Genomic DNA, 22,815 nt, shown 5'->3' with positions numbered 1-22,815 from the left:
ACTGGATCAGACACAATCATTTGGCCATCACGCAGGACGTTGGAAATAGAACGTTTAGTAGTTAATGACTTTATCAAGGACCAGAAACGATTTGGGTTGCTCGCAAGCACATCACCAAGTTTATGGCCAGACTCCTTCTTTTTCTGCGCGATGAGTCTTTTTGTTTCCCGTCGAATTTCAGAATACGCGAGAGGTCGTCTGGATTCCCTGTAGCCGAGCTTTTCTCCGAAGTTTATTTTTGCGTCGGATACAGGACAACATTTCTGCATCGATCCATGGATGGGCGGACGCACTCTTGACCTGGCGCACCGGCACGTGATCCTTTACTGCAGCAAGAAATAAATCGCACCAGTGGGTTAGGGTTGCATCGACATTATTTGAAGTAAAAGCCAAATCCCAAGGTTCTAGAAAGAGCCTCATTCAGGTCATTCCAGTTAGTGCGCTTGTAGTCGAAGACGTTGCGTTTGACAGTTAGTTTTTTTGGAGTGTTAAAATCCATGGAGAAACTGATGAGTTTATGATCAGTAGAAATGACGTCATCATACCCATAAACATCTTTAACTTTTTCAGGTACATTGGTTAATATTAGATCCAGTGTGTTAGAGATCCGTGTCGGGAAGTCTACTAATTGCCATAGGTAGTTATCACGCACTAACTTTGTGAAACAGTTCTCAATAGCGTCATTGGTTTTTGAGGTGCCAGTAGCCCAGTCTATGTTTGGCAAGTTGAAGTCGCCACATAAAATGAGCTGATCGAATTTGGCATTATGTGCTAGACGTAGAGATGCTTTTAACTCCTTCAAGTACTCAAGACTGGAATCCGGTGGTCGATAGTAGACAGCAACAAGAAGTTTACGTCTGTTGTTAGGTCGAATCTCGCAAAATAGAACCTCAGAACTATCCCCCTCCAAATCTTGACGACGAAAACACGTAATCGTATCTCGAACGACCAACATAACTCCTCCACCAGGCCGAGAAGTTCTGTCTTTTCTAAAGATGTTGCAATTTGTCCCGGGCAGCACTTCACAATCCATAACCGTCGGTTTCAGCCAAGTTTCTGTAACAGCGATCAAATCTTTATCAGCTGCGAGAACTTGAAGATCATCCAACTTACGCACGACGCTTCTTGCATTAAAATATAGGCAGCGCAACATGTTCTTGTTATTGGATTGCAGAGTAGGGCCAGGATTAGTTTGTATGTCACCAGCAAAGTAGAATAAGCAGGAAGATGTGGGATGCTTTACCAGTAGTTTGGAAACCTAATCCATAATGGTAATCGGGAGGATAATTATTTACTCTTAGCCGTTGATCACGAGTAGCGGTCCATGTGAAGCATAAGTTATCAGGTAGATTTGCCAAAGAACATTGGATTATGATCCCATTTAAGGAAGTCTTGGAGTCAACGTTGCTAGGACATGGTTTTAAGCACCAATAGACAATTGTCACCAAGAGCGAAACACGAATTAATCCATTTACTATCCAATTACAAATATCTACAGTACCATAAGCATCTCTATAGTTTCCATACAATATACGTGTGCAGATGTCTCGTCTACGTTTGAATACGCGCGCTTTCGTCGCCATACGCATGGCGTATATTGCGTGCGTCAAAAACCAACCGTCTAATTAATGTAAACGAGTCCAGTAACGGTTAGTAATAGATAAAAACCACCAGATATTAGCACAAAACGAACAAAAAGTTTAAAATAAATTCTATTTTCTTGTTAACTGATGTCTTACCAATCTCCCTTTAATAACATTTCAGCCGCAGCATCAAGAATAGCAGCAAAAAATGCAAAAATCTACGGAGCAGTTGCATGCGCAACTGTACGCAATCTCGCGAATCTTCCTCCTATCCTATCCTATATTCTCTATCGGGTTGAGATCTGGTGATTGTGCTTGCCACTCCATGACTGTAATTTCCTCTTCCTCAAACCAATTCCTTGCTACCCTTGAGGTATGGCAAGTGGCATTGTCTTGCTGAAATACCCAGCCATCAGGCATAGCCAACATGTGAGTTGTGTGAATAAGTGCATTCTCCAAGACAGAAATCTACCCTGACCCGTTAAGCCTACCGTTCACCATCGAGAGACATCCAGTTCCCCTTGAATTGATGCATCCCCATACCATTATTTCGCCACCACCATGTTTTACCGTTGGTTGTACACAATATTCTTTGAGATCCTCACCAACCATTCTCCTGACATACACCCGACAATCACTCCTATGGAGTAGAAATTGTGACTCGTCACTAAAGATAACTTTTGACCACTGTTCTGCTGTCCAATTTTGAGCATCCTCGCAAATTGAAGACGTGCTTTCTTGTGGCGAGGGGTAAGACTTCTTCCTTGGTTTGCAGCCATTGAAACCAGCTTCTCTTAACCTTCGTTGGGTGGTGGAAACAGAGATATTGACTCCATGCTCATTTTGCATCCCTGCTTTAAACTCGGGAGCGGTTTTAAAGCGATCAGCTTTGCTTTTTCGAACTAAGATGTTGTCTTTTCTTCTTGTTGTCTTTCTTTTACTGCCCGGTATCTTGCAATCTTTAACGCTGCCTTGAGTCTCCCCCTCTTGAGTATGTCACTGACACTTCTTTAGCTGCAGCCAACTCTGCTAGCAATCTTGCGTTGGGAGTAGCCTTCTTTCGACAATGCCAGTACCATTCCTCGACGTTCAAGACTTATTCTTGGCTTTGGACCCATGATTTCGTAACTTACTTTAGATTCTTCTTATCGACTGAATAACTCTTGTTGAAACTGGAATAAACTACGACTTTTGAATTAAAGCTTATCTAGGTCAAAAGACTTGGCGAAGAATGTGGGACATTTCCACACGCGGTAAACATAATTATTTATGGAAAAAGAAAGTAAAATCTTTTGTTACAAGATAAAACTTTTGCCTATATATGAAATACCAATTTGAGCAGTTCTTTTTTACCGCCAGCGTATATTATTGCGCCATTGGCGTTCAAATTATCATGCATATTTGGGCTGCCTATGTTTATACCCAAAGGAGTGGAGTTCGAGAATAACCCTACGTTTAGAGATTTAAAAGAAGATAAAAAAAGTTGTTTTATACCATGTTTTATGCGCTGCCTTTTGATTTATCCGCTCCAGCTAGTCCTTTACCCACAAGTAAGCATTGCGTACCTATTTTTATAATAGCAGTTGGGTAGATTGAAATGCAAGTCCTGATGGGGTATTTAATGGTTTATTTTACGTGTTCTAGTTTAATAAATTCTGCGAAATTTTATGCAAGAAAGGAAAGGTATAAATTAATTGCGAATGGCTGAAATTTATAGATACCTTGCAATATAACCAGAGAGCAGCGTGGAAGAGTCTTCAAACAACTTAGCATCAAATGTAGTAAAACAACTGCCTTAAATAGACAAAACAATTCTAAATTTCTCTATTTTAGGCAGTTGTTATACCACATTAATTTCATGCTAAGCTGAAAATTATAGTTACCCACGTTGTTTTGTGGCAAAAATTAATTCATTGTCTACGTCATTGCCAGATAAAATTTTCTATTTTTTTTTATCTTAACATACACATGACTAAACACAATTAAGAGTTGTGTAACAATCCACCTCGCCTAGAATAAGAACTTAACATTAGCTAAGTATTACATAAATTATCTGCAATGTCTCTAAACATTAACCTATGTATTTATTTTCTGAGCTCGGCGTGGCTATCACGGGCATATTACCAAATGCCTAATAACTGAAACCATACACATAGTACATGTTGTTAATCTACGACAACACTACATAATTGATTATACAAGATACCATTGATCTAAATATAATTTTCTTATGCCTATGCGTACTTCAGGGGTAATCTATAATATGCATTCAACACACGAGAAATAGCGATTCAAACTAAAATTGGTGCCAAAACAAGTCGTGAAATTTCTTGTTTCCCCATGGGACCAAGCGAAATTATAAATTTTGTAGATACAATCAAAAAATGTACCAAAAATTATCAACGTTGTGCATGCGTAGCAAATTATATAATAACGTTAAGAATTCAAGCCATTTCATTGGTCGAGAGCCATTAGAACTAATTTGGAGAAATATTATCAACGAATTACGCGTCTAAAACTAAATGTGTCAGAACAAAACTTAATATATATACTGACCAAACTAAAAATCTGTATGCCCTGTCCTAAGATAGCATGTTAATTAGCATGCATGAGGTTATTGGAAATTTGTTTGAATCGCTATTTAAGAATTAGAAAACATTTTCCGTGTTTCTATACAGTTATAGAAACACGCGTGGTATTTTGGGAGAACGAGAAATAATCAGTGCGAAAACGAACCCGTAGGGCGAGTTTTTCCACGTTATTTCGAGCTCGCCCATATTCCCACGCGTGTTTCTATAATTGTACAGAAACACAGGAAAAAATGTTTGCTATTTTGTACATATACTATACTCGATTCGATTGTTTCTAAACAGTTACAGAAACACGCTTCTCGACGAATCAACACGCGCGTACTATAAATGTTATATTATAAACTGCCATGTTTAATATCATGAAACATTTGCCGCGAAATGTGTAAATAATTTGAATTTACGCATATAACACAAATTAAAATTAACAAAAGTATGCAAAATTTTCAAAATTCGCATGACTACTTTCTGAAATCTTGATTTAAGTAGGCTCTTTCTAGCTGCGGTGATTTATTACCTTTCCTTTGCCTAGGTCTTGAATTAGACTAAAGCGGATACTAATCACTAATAAATAATATAATATGTAGTCACATGCATAATACAAATAATAAATAATACGGCCTGGTCTCACTTAGTTTTTCAAGCCCCCTTCCCCAAAATCCTTGCTACGTCTCTGATTAATAAGTTTTATTAAAGATTTAGAAAATCAGATTTAAGAGGTGCTGGTACGGCTACGATGCGTGCAAGTATAGCTACGTCAATAGGCGATATAGAATAGGTAGAGGAGCATTTTAACGAACAAATATTTTCCAGAAATCATTGCGCGACAATGTGTCATTATTATCCCAAGAGTAATCATCGCATTCCCAACGGCCATGTGGTTGTTGAATTAACCAGTGAACCTTGAAGCCAATAAAGACCGGAATATCAAATAAACGATATTTCACCGGAAGTCCTTCGTAATGCCATTTACCAACATAGAAATTTCCCGATTCATAACCCCACTGAGAACACTGACTGGCCATCGTCGAATTGTCATCAGGCAAACGATAATAAGATCCACAGCTCTTGGGGAGGGTGTTTGTCTGAGCAGTAAAATACTTAATAACTTCTTGACCAAGATTGTTGGTTTTATTTGTAGCGATATCAAAGACTCGTCCTACAGTCTTTTTACGGCAGAAAAATCTGAGTTGATTGAACGACATGTTTGATGCGAGGTCGTGAAGAGCATACGTAGATATTGCAAGCTTTTGGTTTTTGTATTCACTGATTTGTTTATAATCATCTGTCAGAAAGACATCCATTCCTTTGGACTGATTTACAACAAGGTTAGTGACCAGTGTCAAGCCACCTATAGAGGATGGAGCTGTGATACATTACTACATAATTATTAAGTCCGACGATTTGATTTTTAAATAGCAACAAAGACGTTTTATCTTTCACCCATATTATATTAAAGTAATCCTGTGTTTTTCACTGTGACCCCCCTTAATTTAACTGCTCTTTAACATGCTTCTAATATTACATCCTTCGTATAGGTCTGTTAATTTCTATTATTGTATCGAGGCATATATTGCGATTTGCATAATAATATAGACCAATAAACAATGCATAATTTGAACAATAAGCATGATTGCAATAATTCCTCCATCACTTTTCATATCACAGTAAACTTTTAATGTTTTATTGTCCAATTCAATCCAGTATTCTCCGTTTCCCAAAGATGCTGTTTTTTTCCGTAGAAGAATGTCTAAACACGACTTTCCAGGATTGCTTCTCCCACCAACCTTTAAATGACATTATAAATTCCGTCAATCTAACATATGCTTTTCTTAATGAAACAATGTTACCAAATCTTTATTTTTCTATTAAAATGTTTATATGAGCTGCGATTCAAACTGGTATTAATAGCCATCCCTTCAACAGAATTAGGGGGTAACACCGTGGCATCACCGTCTTTCTATAGGTATAGGTAGATTTACCAGGCTAGTCCACTCTTGAATGTATGTGAATGTATGGAGTGGTCAAATTTCATTCTAGAAATACCGTGAAATTCGATAGATTTCCTCATGAGGTGGTAACCTACAGCTTCTTCCATGAACAATGAAATATGGCTACGTACTAATATTTCAGCGAGAATAAACCGCCAGGCTGGCTACTCTACTGCCATCATGGTAAATAATGCCTGTCCAAAGTTGAAGTGGGCCACGCAAAAGTGTTTTGAAGCGTCAAAAACATCGCGACAAAGATCAAACAACACCCATTACGTCAAGTTGAGATATTGTAAGACGACGATCACTAAGCCGGGCATAACAGTAACCCCCCCATATAATTATTATTCTCTACAAAGCGACCTAGACTTTCATTTTTACGAACCGTGTTTAGAAAACATCCCCCCACTATTTTGTTAAGCCGTGTGTTAGTTCTCAAATATCTTAAACTTTAACCAATATATTTCGCGTACCGCTATATCGAGACGCATCAATATCCAATCTCCTTTCTTAGAGTTGCCTCTGTTGTTGGTGACGTTTGTCAGTTGACAATTTTCGATATTTTGTGTTGTTCTGTAGTTGAAACCAACACAATTTTCTTCACCATTGCAGAGTGTGTAACATTCAAACATTACAAACTCGGATGTTACGTTGTGTCTTGATATTATTTCATCAGAGGGTAATGATGAGCCTCCTAAATATTTAAACCTATAATTAGCTGAATTATATTTTGAATAGGAAATGTTTAATGGTTTAGCTAATGTAGGTATATGTGTTCTAAATAAGGCATCCACTTACGTTTTTTTTGCCTTAAAGATAATAGAAACTGATTTTCCTGACAATATTTTCAACAGGTAAAAAAAAAGCAAAATAACCAACCTTTTATTATGGCGTCGTATTTCTTCTGAGAACAACCGCTGGCGTTAATATTTCCAGTTACAAGTAACAAGGTCAAGCTTGTAGCAATAAGTTTAATCAACATTGAACTCCACTGTCTTTTGACGAGATAATACAAAACGTCTTCTTTACTTGGTGAGAAAAGCATGGCTAAATATAGCGTTAGCCTTTGCAATGAAGTTTGTCTATTTAAAGGAAAGTAAGAGAACTGAAACTTGATGACGTTGACGTCAATCCAAACTGGAGTAATTGCTTGTATTATTGCGAACTCGACTGTAGCATGCAAGCTTTGAAATATGGTGTTCGACATTTTGGGATGGTGCAGTTCAATTAATGAAAGACCGGGACAAAAAAGCAACAAATTGCTTTTTTATTTCATTATTGACACGCTAATCACAAATTTACTAGCCATTCCGGAGCTAGTTGTTCTAAGCTAGTTGTTGGCGCTTTCATTGGGTTGTATATTTTAATCCGCCATTTTGGTTTACTTCACTCTGCACCTCTGTTCGTTTTAATACGTTATATATTAGACTTCTATTGCGGAAAGTAAGTAACATCTTAAATAACGTTAACATGTGAAGACATTTTCATTATTGATCTAATCTCAAAAACCCCCTCCCCATCGTTACTATTATACAAATTGGTCAAATCTCAAAACCCTCGGACTATCGTTATTATTACACCATAAAGGCATGCGACTCATTTTTTATTTCTTTAATACGCTTTAGCGAAAGCACTATTATTAATGAAACTTTTGTTAACGCTACGTGTTGTACGCCAGAAAAGTGTAAAACAATCCTCACGGCATCCGTAAGTCGCAACTGAGGTTAATGCACAAAGAAGCAGAAAGTTGGATGAGCCGCCGGACGAGAACAAGATAAAAAAAATATGTCACATGGGACCACGATTTATTCCAATTGGCCAAGTTTGTTAATTGTGCGTGTTTCCGTTAAGCAAAGTTTAATTTTAAAATAGTTCACTTTATACAGCGTATTTTGTAAATCTTTGAGACATCCCGAAATAATGTACCGATTTTGAAAATAATTTCATCAATTTTCTTTTAAAAATACAACTATAACTTATCAATATCTAAGTTAGTTTATCCTTTGACTCGCAAAACGTCTTTCATTTTCATTTAATTATTTTCAATGAAACCTATACCTTAACAGGAGATTTTTTTGTCCTGATATTGTGAGGAGGAAAGATGAAATACCCTCTGCACCTAAACCATGTAGTCGCGTATTTAATGTGGAAAAACTGGCAAAATTACTTATGTTAATTAAAAGCACCTATATATTAACAGACATAATTTAATTTATGCGTAACCGTGGATATAAAAACATCCGACTATTGCTTTTAAGAGTGAACGTTAGGAAATTAATAATTCATATTAAAAACATTTTAACCAATTTAAATGTTTGCTTAATTAACTAATTTAAACAATTAAACTAAATGCAAATTTAAGTGAATTGAGTGTTAAAAAAATGACAAAACCGGCTCAATTTAACTCGAACTCCGAGTTTAAAATCATGTAAAAACTGCATGTTCCCGGCCCCATTGTTATAGTGAGGGTTTTCTGGGGCAATCATATATAATAGTTATGTACACAAGGAAAAAATCTTTAGAGAATAACGGCTGTATTCTAAAAGCTCACTCACACTCACACTCAAATTAAACTCGAGTGAGCTGCTCCCAAGTGTGATTGAAGTGTGAGAATAAGTGGAGTGTGAGTATAACGTTGCACTTTGAAAGGGCTTACTCATTTGTTAAGCAAACTGGTCAAATTGCATTCAAAAAGCTTACTCAAGTTTGACTAACTGGAGTGCAGTTCAGTAAACAATCATGTATATAAGAGTTTGATTTTCTCGGCTGTGAAGTCCAAAGACAACGTGCAGTGAGATGTCCCAAGGCAGGCAGTATTTTTCACAACTAGAAAAGTCTCTTCCTCCTCAGTCAATATTTAGAATTTCCAAATGTGCTCCGCAAACAACTTGCACGTTAATGGAAAAATACCCTTTTCGATCTCGATACAGTTCCGCATTTTGACCCCCGGGAGATGTAATTTTAACGTGGGTACAGTCTATTGCTCCAACAACGTTGGGAAATCCACCAACGCGCCAAAAATTAAGCTTGCTTTGTTGTAGCATATTGTCATTAGGGAATGTTATGTGATTATTCTTTAGACGAGCAATAGCATCCGACACGCGTTTTATAATGCGACTTGCAGATGGCTGGGATATTTCACATAAGTCCGCACATGCTAACTGCAACGTACCAGTCGCATAAAATCGGAGAGTTATCAGCAGTTGAATATCAGCGAGAATAGGTCTTCCCCTGTCGTTATGTGCACGTATATGTGGTCGAATAATTCGCAGCAACTCCTGAAAAGCATCTTTTTTAACCTATATCTCCTCCTAAATTGCTCATCGTCATACGTGTCTATATTGAACGTGTATGTCTTGAATATAATATTATCGACGGCATTCAGTCTATTTAGCCATCTGCCAGCCATGTTTTTATGACATACACACTCGTGAGTGCAGGTCAAGGGAGGTATACATTTCACTCACACTTCACTCAACTTTTAGGCCTCATTGGAGGGTGAGTAACGTCTTTGAAAGACTGGAGTGTGAGTATAACAATCAACTCAATGAGTTCGAGGGGGATCTCATTGAGTTGTAAGTTTCACTCATTGAGCAAAAGCCTCCACTCGTTAAGTGTGAGTGTGAGTGAGCTTTTAGAATACAGGCGTAAGTCTTGCATGCGCAAGACCATGTTGCTTAAGATTAAAAAGACTGTCGACTGTAGCAGCATCTTCAAACAACTTAGCATCAATTGTGTTATAACAACTGCCTAAAATAGACAAAACACTTCTCGACGTTTCGACCTGAGCCTGAGGGCCGTCGTCACTCTTCAGGAGGGTAATCAGTGGGCAAATTATGCAAAATGACAGAAAATAGTTAGGAAGCATTCCTTGCTTAAAAGAAATAACTGGGCATGTGTCTAACTTATTTTGAAAAAAATTTCGCCAGAATTAGTTGTCGTATAACATAATGCAACAGATTTTTAAGTGTCTATTAAATTAGCGCGTGTTTCATGACCAGTTGAGCAAAGTTTAATTGATGTCGTTGTACAGAGAATTTCGCATGCTTTAGAGATATCCCCAAATTATGTCCGGAATTTGAAAAGTAATCTTCTAAATAATAAAACTTGTTTCATTTCGATAACTTTATCCAATAAAAACGGTTTATTGGAATAAAACTGGCACATGGGAAAATAATTATTAATCTTGCTACAAACCACGGCTGAGTAAATATAATTTTTAATCACTCGGAATCAGTACTTTTACTTTGATGCTTATTAACACGTATATTTTCTTCTTACTGTATTCAACTCATTTGAATTCAGATATATTCGCGCTAAAAAAATTGAAAACATTTTGCCAGACTAAAACCTTTCAAATAATTATTGAACAACATATTGGGTAACTATATATAGGTCATTTACGCAAAGATCAAAATTCCATTTGTAAAAATATATTTCAAATAACCTTAAGTTCCCGTGAAAAGCAGTTGAGCTTCTGATCTACTTTAAAAAAGCAGCCCATCGCGGGTGAAGCCAACTCACCTCCTTTAGTTCCTGTCAGGTTTTCGCGTACAATTTTAAAGGAAACCTTATCACAAACTGACGTCTTTTCAACAAAATTTCTTCGCCACTAACTTGCCGATTATTAAATTGTATTTGTCGATGCAAAATGTTGCTTTTTGGCTTTCGAAAAAATATTGCTTGCTCATATGGCGACAACAATTCCGTTTGAAGACAAACATACAGCCTCCTACCGTCATCCTTAGCGGTCATCGCTTTTACGCAAATTTGCATATCACAGTTTGAAGCAGCATAATGATTTGTAATCGACGTCATTTTCACTCCGAGTTTATAGTTTTTTAAGTCCTGATATTGTCAGGGAAGAATTATTTAAATTTCCTCTGCATCAAACAATGTAACCGTGTTAATTTTAATGAAAAACTGCCAAAATTATTTATGATTAAAGCGCCTATATACTAACAAACATTGTTGAAGGTCGCTCCTTATAGGTTTATTTTCCAAAAACACTAATTATGTTCTTCTTTATATTAAAAATATTTTGGAGTGGCAATTCCAACCCATGTTGCAACAAATATATTTTTGCGCCAAAACGTGGTGATATACACGCAACCTGGCAACATCATAAAATAATGATCCTTTCAGTACAATTGTGTGCAAAGAGAATATTAGAAGGTTAATAATAATTCATGTTAAAAACAATTTACTCATTTAAATGATTACCTAATTAACTAATTTAAACAACTTAAGTAATTTATATAGTGCAAATGAAAAGTGCAAATGAACTTAAATGTGTGTATGTCACACACGAACAATTTAATTTGCTCAAACTCCAAGTTCAAAATAATTTTAAAACTGCATGATCCCGGCCCATTTTTAAAGTATTTATTACTAGCGCAACTTATAATATTGAGATTAGAGAAGAAATTCTTTGAATAACCTTATCAGAATTTATAATCTCTAACACTTCTTTGTAACCTTAAAGGTTAAATTACAAAGGTTCTAACAAGATAGGAATAAATACGACTACTGAAATAAAAAAATAGATCATTGAATATGAATTGGTAGATTATTAAGAACCAAGTAATTTATGAGCAATAAAAACAACCTGGGTCCCAGTCCTTGTTCCCTGTGGGATCCCTGAAGGAACTGAACCCCATTCGGAAAAAAAATCGTCAGCCGGTTTGATAAGAAATATATTATCCAATTCACTATACAATTTGGTAAGTCCAGAACAACGAACTGCTCAATAAGTATACGATGGTTAATTACCGTTACTAAAGATTCAATTAGCGCCAAGGAGGAAAGAATTGTTTACCAATTTATACCACCGGGGACCTTCCCATCTCCGCCTTCCGACTAGCTCTTTTATCACGAGTATATATAAATTTAAATGTTTTGGCATGTTCTCTTTGTTTTCCCTCGGCGGGGTATATACGGGGTATATTTAATGGTTTATTTCACCTGTACTAGTTTAATAAATTCTACGAAATTTTATGCACGAAAGAAAAGGTATAAATTAATTGTAAATGGCTGAAATTTATACATACTTTGCAATATAACCAGGGAGCAGCGTGGCAGAGTCTTCAAACAACTTAGCATCAAATGTGGTAAAACAATTGCCTTAAATAGAAAAAACAATTCTAAATTTGTCTATTTTAGGCAGTTGTTGTACCACATTTGATGCTAAGCTGAAAATTATAGTTTACCCATGGCCATGCCGTCTTTTGGCAAAAATCAATTCCTTGTCTACGTCATTGCCAGATAGAATTTTCTATTTTTTTCTATCTTAACATACACATGACTAAACACAATTAAGAGTTGTGTAACAATCCACCTCACCTAGAATAAGAAGTTCCCAGTTTCATGTGAGAGCTAGGTGAAGAACGTATTAAGCTAAGTATTACATAAATTATCTGCAATCTCTCTAAACATTAACCTATGTATTTATTTTCTGAGCTCGGCGTGGCTATCACGGGCATATTACCAAATGCCTAATAACTGAAACCATACACATAGTACGTGTTGTTAATCTACGACAACACTACATAAGTGATTATACAAGATACGACTGATCTAAATATAATTCACTTCTGCCTATATGTACCTCAGGGGTAATCTATAATAATGCTATATACCTTCAACAAGCGAGAATATAGCGATTTAAACCAAAGTTAGTGGGGGAAAGGTGTGAAATTTCTTGTTTTCCCGAAAGTGTATGTACAAATGAAAGGGAAATTATAAATTTCTTAATTAAGCACGAGCACTCATAACTAATCATATTTTTTAAACTTCATGCATACAGCAAACCAAACTCTAAAATGTATGTTTTCATCGGCAATAAATACCGAGTCTTCATTGAGAAAACTAGAACGTGCGTAAATATTTGAAAAGGAATAATAATCCATTACAGCAAATTTGGGAAACCCTTGACTGTAAAATTGTATTGTAGAATAGTATTTTAGAAATGGTATTATTCTGTAGAAATAGTATTATATTATCAACAAAGTATTAACGACTAAAAGCGTCAGAATGAAACTTATATACTGACACAACTGTCAACATGCATTCGCTATCCTGTGGCGACACGTTTAATCAACACGCAGTGTATACCTAAGGAATTTTAGTTAAATCGCTATATTTTCGTGTTTAATATAACGAAACATTAACATATACAACTGACATGTACATGTAAATTCATAATGACAAAAAGCGTATTATACAAAAGCTTATTATAAAAACTGTCCAGGTTTGTTAAAAACCTCTAATTTACCTCGAGTTACCTTTTATCCCCAATTAGCAAAAAATTAACCTGGCGCTCAAGATTAATTTCTTGTCATTGGCGATAAAAGGTAACTTCCAGAAAAAATAATAGTAAATTAGTGAAATTGCCAAGCGTTTCTGTGAATGTGTTACTACTTTTGTTTTCGCATGTAGCACAAATCTAAATTAACAAAAGCATACAAAATTTGCCAAATGCGCATGACTACTTTCCGCATATCTTACAAAATTTCGCGATTGCACTAATTTTGGCATGCTCCTTCTAGCTGGGGTATTTTATTACCTTTCCTTATTGTTTATATCTTGAATTACTCTATAACGCACCAGGTCTATTATTAATACCGTTTATTTTGTTTGTCGTGTCATACTCGCGGCCTGGGCTTACCTGTATAAGTATTTGGCCCCCCTTTTCCTAAAAGCATGGCTACTTCTTTGAATAATGTGTTTTAAGATTCTACAAAACCTAGCTTTACACCTATAACGTATGCCTATAACGCGTGCGAGAGTACACAAGGAGAGACGATATAGAGTACGGCAGGTGAATATTGGTGCAATTTGTCTGCGCATGCGCATGTTTTGATCGATTATTGATAATTCTGGTCCCAATTGCTTACCTAACCTTTATTAGTGCTGCGTAAAATTTTATCACGTCAATTGAGAAGCTTTCAAAATGCCCCTTAAACTAACCTTATGTGTCTCACTGTGAACTTATGCCATGTTCAGTAATGTGTCCTAAATTTTCTTTGGCTAACTATACCTTAAAGCTTGAATGCTTTCTTAATTAATTGTCAAAGTATGTTTCCTTCTGGTATTCGTATAAAACACTCGCATAGCCAGGCATTTTCATCCCTAATTTTAAACTGTGCTATGGCCAAGAAAATTGCTTTGTCATCTAAACATTAGCCTTTGCCAATCTCTTGTTCCTCAAAAAAACAATAGCTAATGAGATAATGGTAATCATGTACAGTGCACACATTGTAACATCCAGGACCAGTTTTTAGAAAATCAACTTTTAAACACATAACACAGAAGCCTACAATTCTGGACAAAATGCTTAATAAAAGTATTCAAAGTCTTAAAAACTTGTTTTAGTGCAACTTGAAGCAAGTGTTTTGATTTTTTGTTTTCTATTAGCCCATTTTTATCACGTGTTTTGCCCCTATATACAAAACATGTATTGTCCCCTATTTATTTTCATAATTAATCTCTTGACGAAGGCCCTTAGGTCGAAACGTCTAGAAGTCTCTTGTCTATTTTAGGCAGTTGTTATACCACATTTGATGCTAAGATTTTGAAATTGTTCTAATATTACACCCCAATAATATAATGAATTGATTAAGAAAGCCTCATTAACGCATCACAAGTATTGTTAGCACAGAAATTAAGACTTCAACATAGCGTATTCCACAAAGTATAGCATATTCCATCACACATTAAACATCGCATATTCCATGAACACATGCGCATGCGCAGACAAATTGCACCTATGTTCAGCAGACGAGCATTTCAGCGAACGAATATCTTCCAAAAATCATTTTGCGATATTGGCTCACGTAAATCATCGCATTCCCAATCGCGGTCACTTAATTGCTTATTGAACCAATGAGCCTTGTGGACAATAAACACCGAAAGATCAATTAAACGCTCTTTCACCGGAACGCCATCGTGATTCCATTTACCAACCTCGAATATTCCCGATTCAACACCCCACCGAGAACACTGACTGGCCATCGTTGAATTGTCATCAGGTAAACGATAATAAGATCCACAGCTCTTGGGAGGGGTGTTTGTCTGAGCAGTAAAATACTTAACAACTTCTTGACCAAGACTGTTGGATTTATTAGTGGCGATATGAAATATTCGTCCCGGGATCTTTTTGCGACAGAAAAATCTGAGTTGATTGAACGGCATGTTTGATGCGAGGTCGCGGAGAGCAAATGTTGAAAGAGCGAGCTTTTGGTTTTTATATTCACTTATTTGTTTATAATCATTTGTCAGAAACAAATCCATACTTTTCGACTGATTTAGAACCAGGTTGCTGACCAGCGTCCAGCCACCTACAAGGTAAAACGTTTTGTAGACTAGATGCAGCTGTGGTGTATCTCATACTAAGTCGCTTCCGCGGAAAAAGTATATGAAATTGGATAAGCGTATACTAGCTGGCAACCTAGCTGGGGTCTCGCGCGTTGTTATCAAAGAGGTGCTGCCTCCTCAACCGTTAAAACGTGAAGTGAATGAATGGATAGAATGAAATGGAAAATGAAATAGAAAATGAATTGACAATCTCATTGGCGCATTCAAGCATATCAAAGCTCGTACTCAATCTAAATTTTTTCGTTTTGATTTCAATAATTTTTATTATTTTGTAATACTAGACTATTATAAAAGGGAAAAAATAATAATAAGCATGATTGCAATAATGATACCTCCGTCACTTTCCATGTCACAGTAAACTTTTAATCTTTTATTGTCCAATTTAATCCAGTATTCACCATTTCCCAAATATGTTGTTTTTTTTCGTTCAAGAATGTCTAAACACGATCTTCCAGGATTGCTTCTCTCACCAACCTTTAAATGGCGTTATAAATTGCATCAATATAACCTCTGCTTTTGTCAAGGAAACAATGTTATCTTAGCTATATTTTTATGTTAAAACGTTTTTATGAACTTAAGTTCGAACTGGTAATAGTGGCCATCGCCTTTCACCGAACTCTTATCTATTATTCTCTATAAAGCGATTTAGACTTTCATTTTCATGACTCGTATTTTTAAAACACGTCATTTTTACCACTATTCTCAAATATCCTAAATTTTAACCAATATACTCCGCCTACCGCTACATGATCAAGACGCATCAATATCCAATCTCCTTTCTTTGAGTTGCCTCTGTTGTTGGTGACGTTTGTTAGTTGACAATTTTCGATACTTTGTGTTGTTCTGTAGTTGAAACCAACACATTTTTCTTCACCATTGCAGAGTGTGTAACATTCAAACATTGCAAACTCAGATGTTACTTTGTGTCTTGATATTATTTCATCAGAGGGTAATGATGAGCCTCCTAAATATTTAATCCTATAATCAGCTGAATGATATTTTGAATATTAGGAAGTATCTAATGGATTTCCTAATGTAGGTATGTGCTATAAGAAAGACACTTGTTGACAATAATTTTATTTTCTACAGGTAAGCAACAAGCAAAATAACCCACCTTTTATTATGGCGTCGTATCTCTTCTGAGAACAACTACTGGTGTTGATATTTGCACGTACAAGCAGCAAGGTCAAGCTGGTGGCAACAAGCTTAATCACATTTGAATTCCACTGTCTTTTGACTGGATAATACAGAGCTTCTTGACTTGGTGAGAAAAGCATGGCTAAATATAGCGTTAGCCTTTGCAATGAAGCTTGTCTATTTAAAGGAAAGTAAGAGAACTGAAACTTGATGACGTCAATCCAAACTGGAATAATTGCTTGTATTATTGCCTCAGTTTTAAATCGCGATCTTAACTAACATGCAAACTTTGAAAAATGGTGTGCGACACTAGGATGCTGTTATTGGACATAAATACGCGGTTAAAATGATAAAAGGCCGGGACAAAAAGCAACAAAGCTTTTTTACTTCATTATTGACATGTTAAAGAGATGATGGCAATAAAAATTATTTCTATTTTGTTGAAAAGAAAATTTACACTTCTTATTGGCAATTTTTTCAAAAAAATTGTTTATCTTTCTCACTTTGCAAGATATTGGCAATCAAAAACATCAGATATCGAGATTTAATATTCATTTTTGTAAACTTACGTTTTGATTGGTCGATTTGTACCACGTGAGTGAATGTTATATAACAAGAACGCCACGGCAGTGCCGTTACAGGTTTTATTGCACTATCAAAATGGCGGCAACAAACAAAAAATTTGCCGAACTTAGCGAAGAGAGCGAAGAGAGCGAAGAGGAAATTAATCTAATTATAAATGAATCCACACCGAAAAATACTAAAAGGGCAACCGCTTGGGGTGTTTTAGTATTTAAAGATAAGCATGTGTTGTTTACTTAAGTTTACTTACTTCAGTCTGCACATCTGTTTGTTTTAAAACTTTACATATTAGACTTCTATTAAGCATAATCTTAGATGACATTTGAAGAGAATTTCATTATTGATCTAATCTCAACAACCCCCCACCTCCCCCATCGTTATTATTATACCAATTTGTCTAATCTCAAAACCCCCCGGACTATCGTTATTATTACACCATGAAGGCACGGAATATTAATTATTTAGTAGAGTACGCTTAGCAAAAGCACTATTATTAAAGACACTTTTTAACGTCACGTACCGTATGCCAGAAGGGTGAAAAGCAATCCTCACGGCATCCGCGAGTCGCAACTGAAGTTTAGCACAAACTGAAGAAGCAGGAAGTTGAATGAGCCGTCGAATGCCAACAAGATGGTAAAAAATATGTCATCACATGGGACCAGGATATATTTCGATCGGCCAAGTTTGTTCAGTGTCATTGTTAATAGTGCGTTCAGTTGAGCTAAGTTTAATTAATATCTTTATACAGTGTATTTTGCATATTTTAAAGAAATATATAATATACTGATTTTGAAAAGTAATATCTCCATCAATTTTCTTTTAAAAATACAACTGTAGATTATCATATCTAAGTTGGTTTATCCTCTAACTAGCGAAACTTGTTTTCTTTCGATAAGTTTTGTCAAAAAGAAATTACTTTGAATGAAACTGATATTGCGAGGAAAGGTTGAAATTTCCTCTGCACCTAAACCACGTAGTCACGTATTAAATGCGGAAAAACCGCTAAAATTTCTTATGATTAAAAGCGCCTATATATTAACAGACATTATTTAAATTATCCCAAACTGTGGATATAAAAACATCTGACTACTCCTTTAAAAAATAGATATTAGAAAATTAATAATTCATATTAAAAACATTTTAACTAATTTAAATGTTTACTAATTAACTAAATGCAAATTTAAGTGAAACGTGAGTGTGTCAAAAATGTCGCTGAAAAACGGCTTAATTTAACTCGAACTCCGAGTTTAAAATCATACAAGAACTGCATGTTCCCGGCCCCATTGTTATAGTGAGGATTTTGTGGCGCAATTATATATAATAATTATCGACATTAAAGAAAAAAATCTTTAGAGAATAAGTCTTGCTTGCGCAAAAAGACAGACCCAAATTAAAAGACTGTCGGCTTAACTCGAGTAATAACTTTTAACTATAGTGAAACCAGTAGGACGTAAATTTAGACTTAGTTTAGAACTTAAAAAAATTAACAGATACATTAGTGTTCAAAGTTAATGCCATATTAACAATTGTGTGTAAATTATGCAAAATGGAAGAAAATAATGATGAAACATTCCATGCGTTAAAGAAATAATTGGACATGTGCCTAACTTATTTTTCAATAAATTTTCGGCAGAATTTGTGGTGGTGTAGCATAATTCAACAGTTTAACAATTCAAGTGTCTAATGTTAAACTAGTGCGCGCTTCGTCACCAGTTGAGAAAAGTTAATTAATATCTTTATACGGCGGATTTTACATACTTTAGGGACATCCCAAAATTATGTCCCGAATTTGAAAAATAATATCTCCACAATTTAGTTTATCCTCTAAGTAATGAAAGTAATGAAATTTGTTTCATTTCGATAAGGTTATTCGATAATAACGGTTTATTGGAATAAAACCGGTACATGTGGGAAAAAAAATTATTAATCTTGCTACAAACCACGGCTGAGTAAATAAAATTTTCAGTCACTCGGAATCAGTACTTTTACTTTCATGCTTAACAACATGCACGCATATTTTCTTCTTACTGTATTCAACTGATTTGAATTCAGATATATTCGCGGTAAAAAAAACCGAAAAAATTTTGCCCGACTACAAGTCTTTCAAATAGCTATTCAAACAATATTTTGGCTAACATAGTTCGTTTACACAAATATCAAAATTTAATGTTGTTTTTAAAACAACCTTAAGTTCCAGTGAAAAAAACCCCAAAACCAATTGAGATTATACGTTTGAAAAAGCAGCCCATCGCGGGTGAAGCCAACTCACCTCTTTTAGTCCCTGCGAAGTTTTCGCGTATAGAATTCAGTAATGGAAACCTATTCACAAACTGACGTCTTTTCAACAAAATTTCTTCGCCACTAACGTGCTTATTATCTTTGTAATTTTTCTTACAAAATTGTATTTATCGATGCAAATGTTGTCAAATATCTGCTTTTTCTCTCTTGGAAAAAAATCACCCGTTCATATGGCGACAACAAATTCCGTTTGAAGACAACATACAGCCTCCTACCGTCATCCTTGGCGGGCATCGTTTTCACGCAAATTTGCATATCACAGTTTGAAGCAGCATAATTATTCTGTAATCGACATCTTTTCACTCGGAAATTTGCAGTTTTTTAAGACCTGATATTGTCAAGAAAGAATGAATTAAATTTCCTCCGGCTAGCTTGGCAGAGCTTGGATTTCGCTTCACATATTATTTCACTATATTTCTAAAATTGCATTGATATGGAGCGCCTGAATGTCATATGAAAACATCAACATCTGTCCCGTCTCATATGAAATCGAACGAGGCTATTTTTTGCACTCTAAAACAGGACCTTTTTAGGATTAGCTAAGTGTTTGTACAATCTTTTTAAATGAGATAATTTAAGCTAAATATAGGTAATACAGTATTCCTGTGTGCAAAGAATTTAAAATTTTTAAACGGAGAAAATTTATAAAAGTATCAAATATGGAAATCGGCGTTTATTACCCTGTTACCATATCAACATAAACTATTAATGAAATTGTTAATTGTTCCTAACTTGCGATGATGTAGCAGTTACGTGGCCGAGTTTCGTGATCAAACCTGCCGACATGACAAAAATTATCTTTCCAGCACAATCGTGTGCAGCCTAGATAAAACTGTAGGAACCACCTTAAATTAAGCAAAACCGTGATATTTAATTTTAAAGTGAATATTAGAGGGTTAATAATTGAAGTTGAAAACAATTTAACTAATTTAAATGATTACTTAATTAACATTTAAATTCAATTTAAAAATAACCCAGGCGGCATTATAGCGAAGTTAAAAGACATTGTTGTGATTAAATATCAGGTATCTGTTTAAAAAATATTACAGTTCTCGACCAGGTTAACTTGACATTATCACAACTGACAAGTTTTCAATTAACCTCGCCTTTTCTATACTTATGTTTGAACGTGAATAGAGTCTCGAGTATTTGGGAGACTCAAGCTTGGGGAGTGGTGGTCAATAATTTCACGACAAAAATAGATAGAAATAACTTTTCATTACATAATGCAATCCAAAGCAAAGTTTCGTCACATTAGCACTCCTTTGAATGGAGTGCACCGGTCGCGAGCCTTTTTCCGCGTGAAATCTACTTTTCGCTTTAGGCCTCGTTTGGATGCTACTGTGACGTACATGTTTTCGCTAATTCGCTTTGCATTAATGCATTTGTTCTCTCAGTCCCACCCCACGCATGACCAAAGTCATAGCGACAGTTACAGGCTACAGCAAACAGCAGCAAATAAAGGCCTTATTCAAACTGAAAGAAAAAGGAATGAACTTTCAGGTCAAATGGTAACGTACTCGAATTTTCAATAGTAAATTTAGACTTGCGCCCTGGAGTCATAATGATATAATCTCGAATATTGATTGGGCTCTGGCCAGAACACAATCAACACATAGCTCCAGTAATCCAGTTTGTTGACATTGTGTAAATAATTTAAGGACACTGTATTACGATCATCAAACTATATGTGTTTCAGTGTTTGTTTTTGCAAAAATGTCAATTTTTTTGCCTTGCTATTGCGTTAAGGTATACAGTTATAAACTGTGATTTACACGTACTAATATGAAACTATGCATGAAGGCCATGTTACACGGTACCAGTTTTTTTGCAACTTGCAATGCAAATTATGCAATCGTACTTTTGAGGGATGTAAATTAGTGAAGAGTCTTCAAAATGTAAGTGTAAGAGACACCATGGATTGAGATAAAGACAAAAGTTCGGTAGTTGCCAAATTTATATCTCTCAAAAGCAGAATTGCATTGCAAGTTGCAAGAGAGATTGCACCATGTAACAGGGCCTTCAGAAAAAGGTAACTTGTGTAGCTGATGTCAAGATACTACCAGTTTGAGGTATTAAAATTAAGTTGTTTTCTTGTTAATACTAAACAGCAAGTCAGCAACAGCCACAAAAATTATTAGCAATAAATGATGTCCAGTTTGCACTACCAATTTGACAGTGTATTATTATAAATACCTTAATTAATTTCTAGGTTATGCTTGCTCATATTGCTGCTCTGATCACCCATGTCAGGCCAGTCTAAATTGCACAATTTTTGGTTCAAACTCATGTATTGCTGTAAGTCACATGAATGCACTGCTTTATAGTTTTTAAGATTCTTCAATTTTGGGATAATATATAACTTTTGCAACAGTATGGAAATCCTAAATGCCTGCATGCACCAGTAATTGACTGTGAAGAATATTTTAATTATACTCATTGATTGTAGTAATTAGACATCCAAACTTTAGGATTGCATGTATGACCACATTTAGTATAAATATAGATGAACCTTGTTTTTAAGATTTGGTCAGGCAGGATACTACATATAAAGATTGTTTACACCAGCTTTGGTGATTAGTTTAACAATTAGCTCCATTGCCCCAATCATTCTTTGTCAAGCCTGTCAGACAAAGGAATACACAAAACTGCAGTTCATGCAATATTCTAAAATGAATTCCTTAAATGAACTTGTAGTAAATACCTACTGTATTTCTTTATGTAATTCCGGCTTCCGCCATGAGTGTTTGAATAAATTATGTGAATTGGTTTTTATGTTTGAATGTCATTAAACTAGTGCAGTTGGTCACATTAAATGCAGGCTGGGAATCACTTTTCCAGGTTTGCATAATGGTTTGTAAGGTTTAAAATTCTTAGGTCAATAAATTTCAACTCTTGAGAAGCAGGTTGTCATTACTACCATAAAGATGCTTTTCTTGATAATCATAAACACAAAGCAACCAAGAAAACAGCTATTCTGTTGAATGTAAATAGTTGACATTGTCACTCAGAATGTGATGCACTCAAGTCTTTTTAAAATTTGATATTCACTTACGTACATGTAATAAAATAATACACATCTATACAAGACTACAACACAGGGATTCAAAACTGTCTGGTAAATGAATATTTGTTTGTCAATCAAGAAATGTTTATTATTCGTTACTTAAGTGGTTTTACTCTTACCAAATGTTCCAAATTAATAATATTGTATGTGCAATATACGCTGCTGACATAGTAGTTTCAACTTAAGGTTGGAAA

General features: G+C 35.3%; 2 protein-coding genes across 2 annotated transcripts; both read right to left on the bottom strand.

Annotated features, from left to right (window-relative positions):
• Window positions 1–373: 373 nt before the first annotated feature.
• On the bottom strand, window positions 374–1,170 carry LOC114541681. The gene has a single exon (XM_028561482.1). It carries the CDS (start codon window positions 1,151–1,153, stop codon window positions 374–376), a length of 780 nt encoding a protein of 259 aa, XP_028417283.1. The 5' UTR covers window positions 1,154–1,170.
• Window positions 1,171–14,858: 13,688 nt separating this feature from the next.
• On the bottom strand, window positions 14,859–15,885 carry LOC114541680. The gene is made up of 2 exons (XM_028561481.1): window positions 15,870–15,885; window positions 14,859–15,500 (listed from the first exon to the last, which is right to left on the bottom strand). The coding sequence occupies exons 1-2, from the start codon at window positions 15,883–15,885 to the stop codon at window positions 14,950–14,952; spliced, it is 567 nt and encodes a 188-aa protein (XP_028417282.1). The 3' UTR covers window positions 14,859–14,949.
• Window positions 15,886–22,815: the final 6,930 nt, after the last annotated feature.

Source organism: Dendronephthya gigantea, unplaced genomic scaffold (genome assembly GCF_004324835.1).
Source record: "Dendronephthya gigantea isolate DGI-Jeju-01 unplaced genomic scaffold, DenGig_1.0 000303F, whole genome shotgun sequence".
Taxonomy (NCBI): Eukaryota; Metazoa; Cnidaria; class Anthozoa; order Malacalcyonacea; family Nephtheidae; genus Dendronephthya; species Dendronephthya gigantea.
Note: the sequence above shows the minus strand (reverse complement) of the source record. Positions and strands in the feature narration are given on the sequence as shown.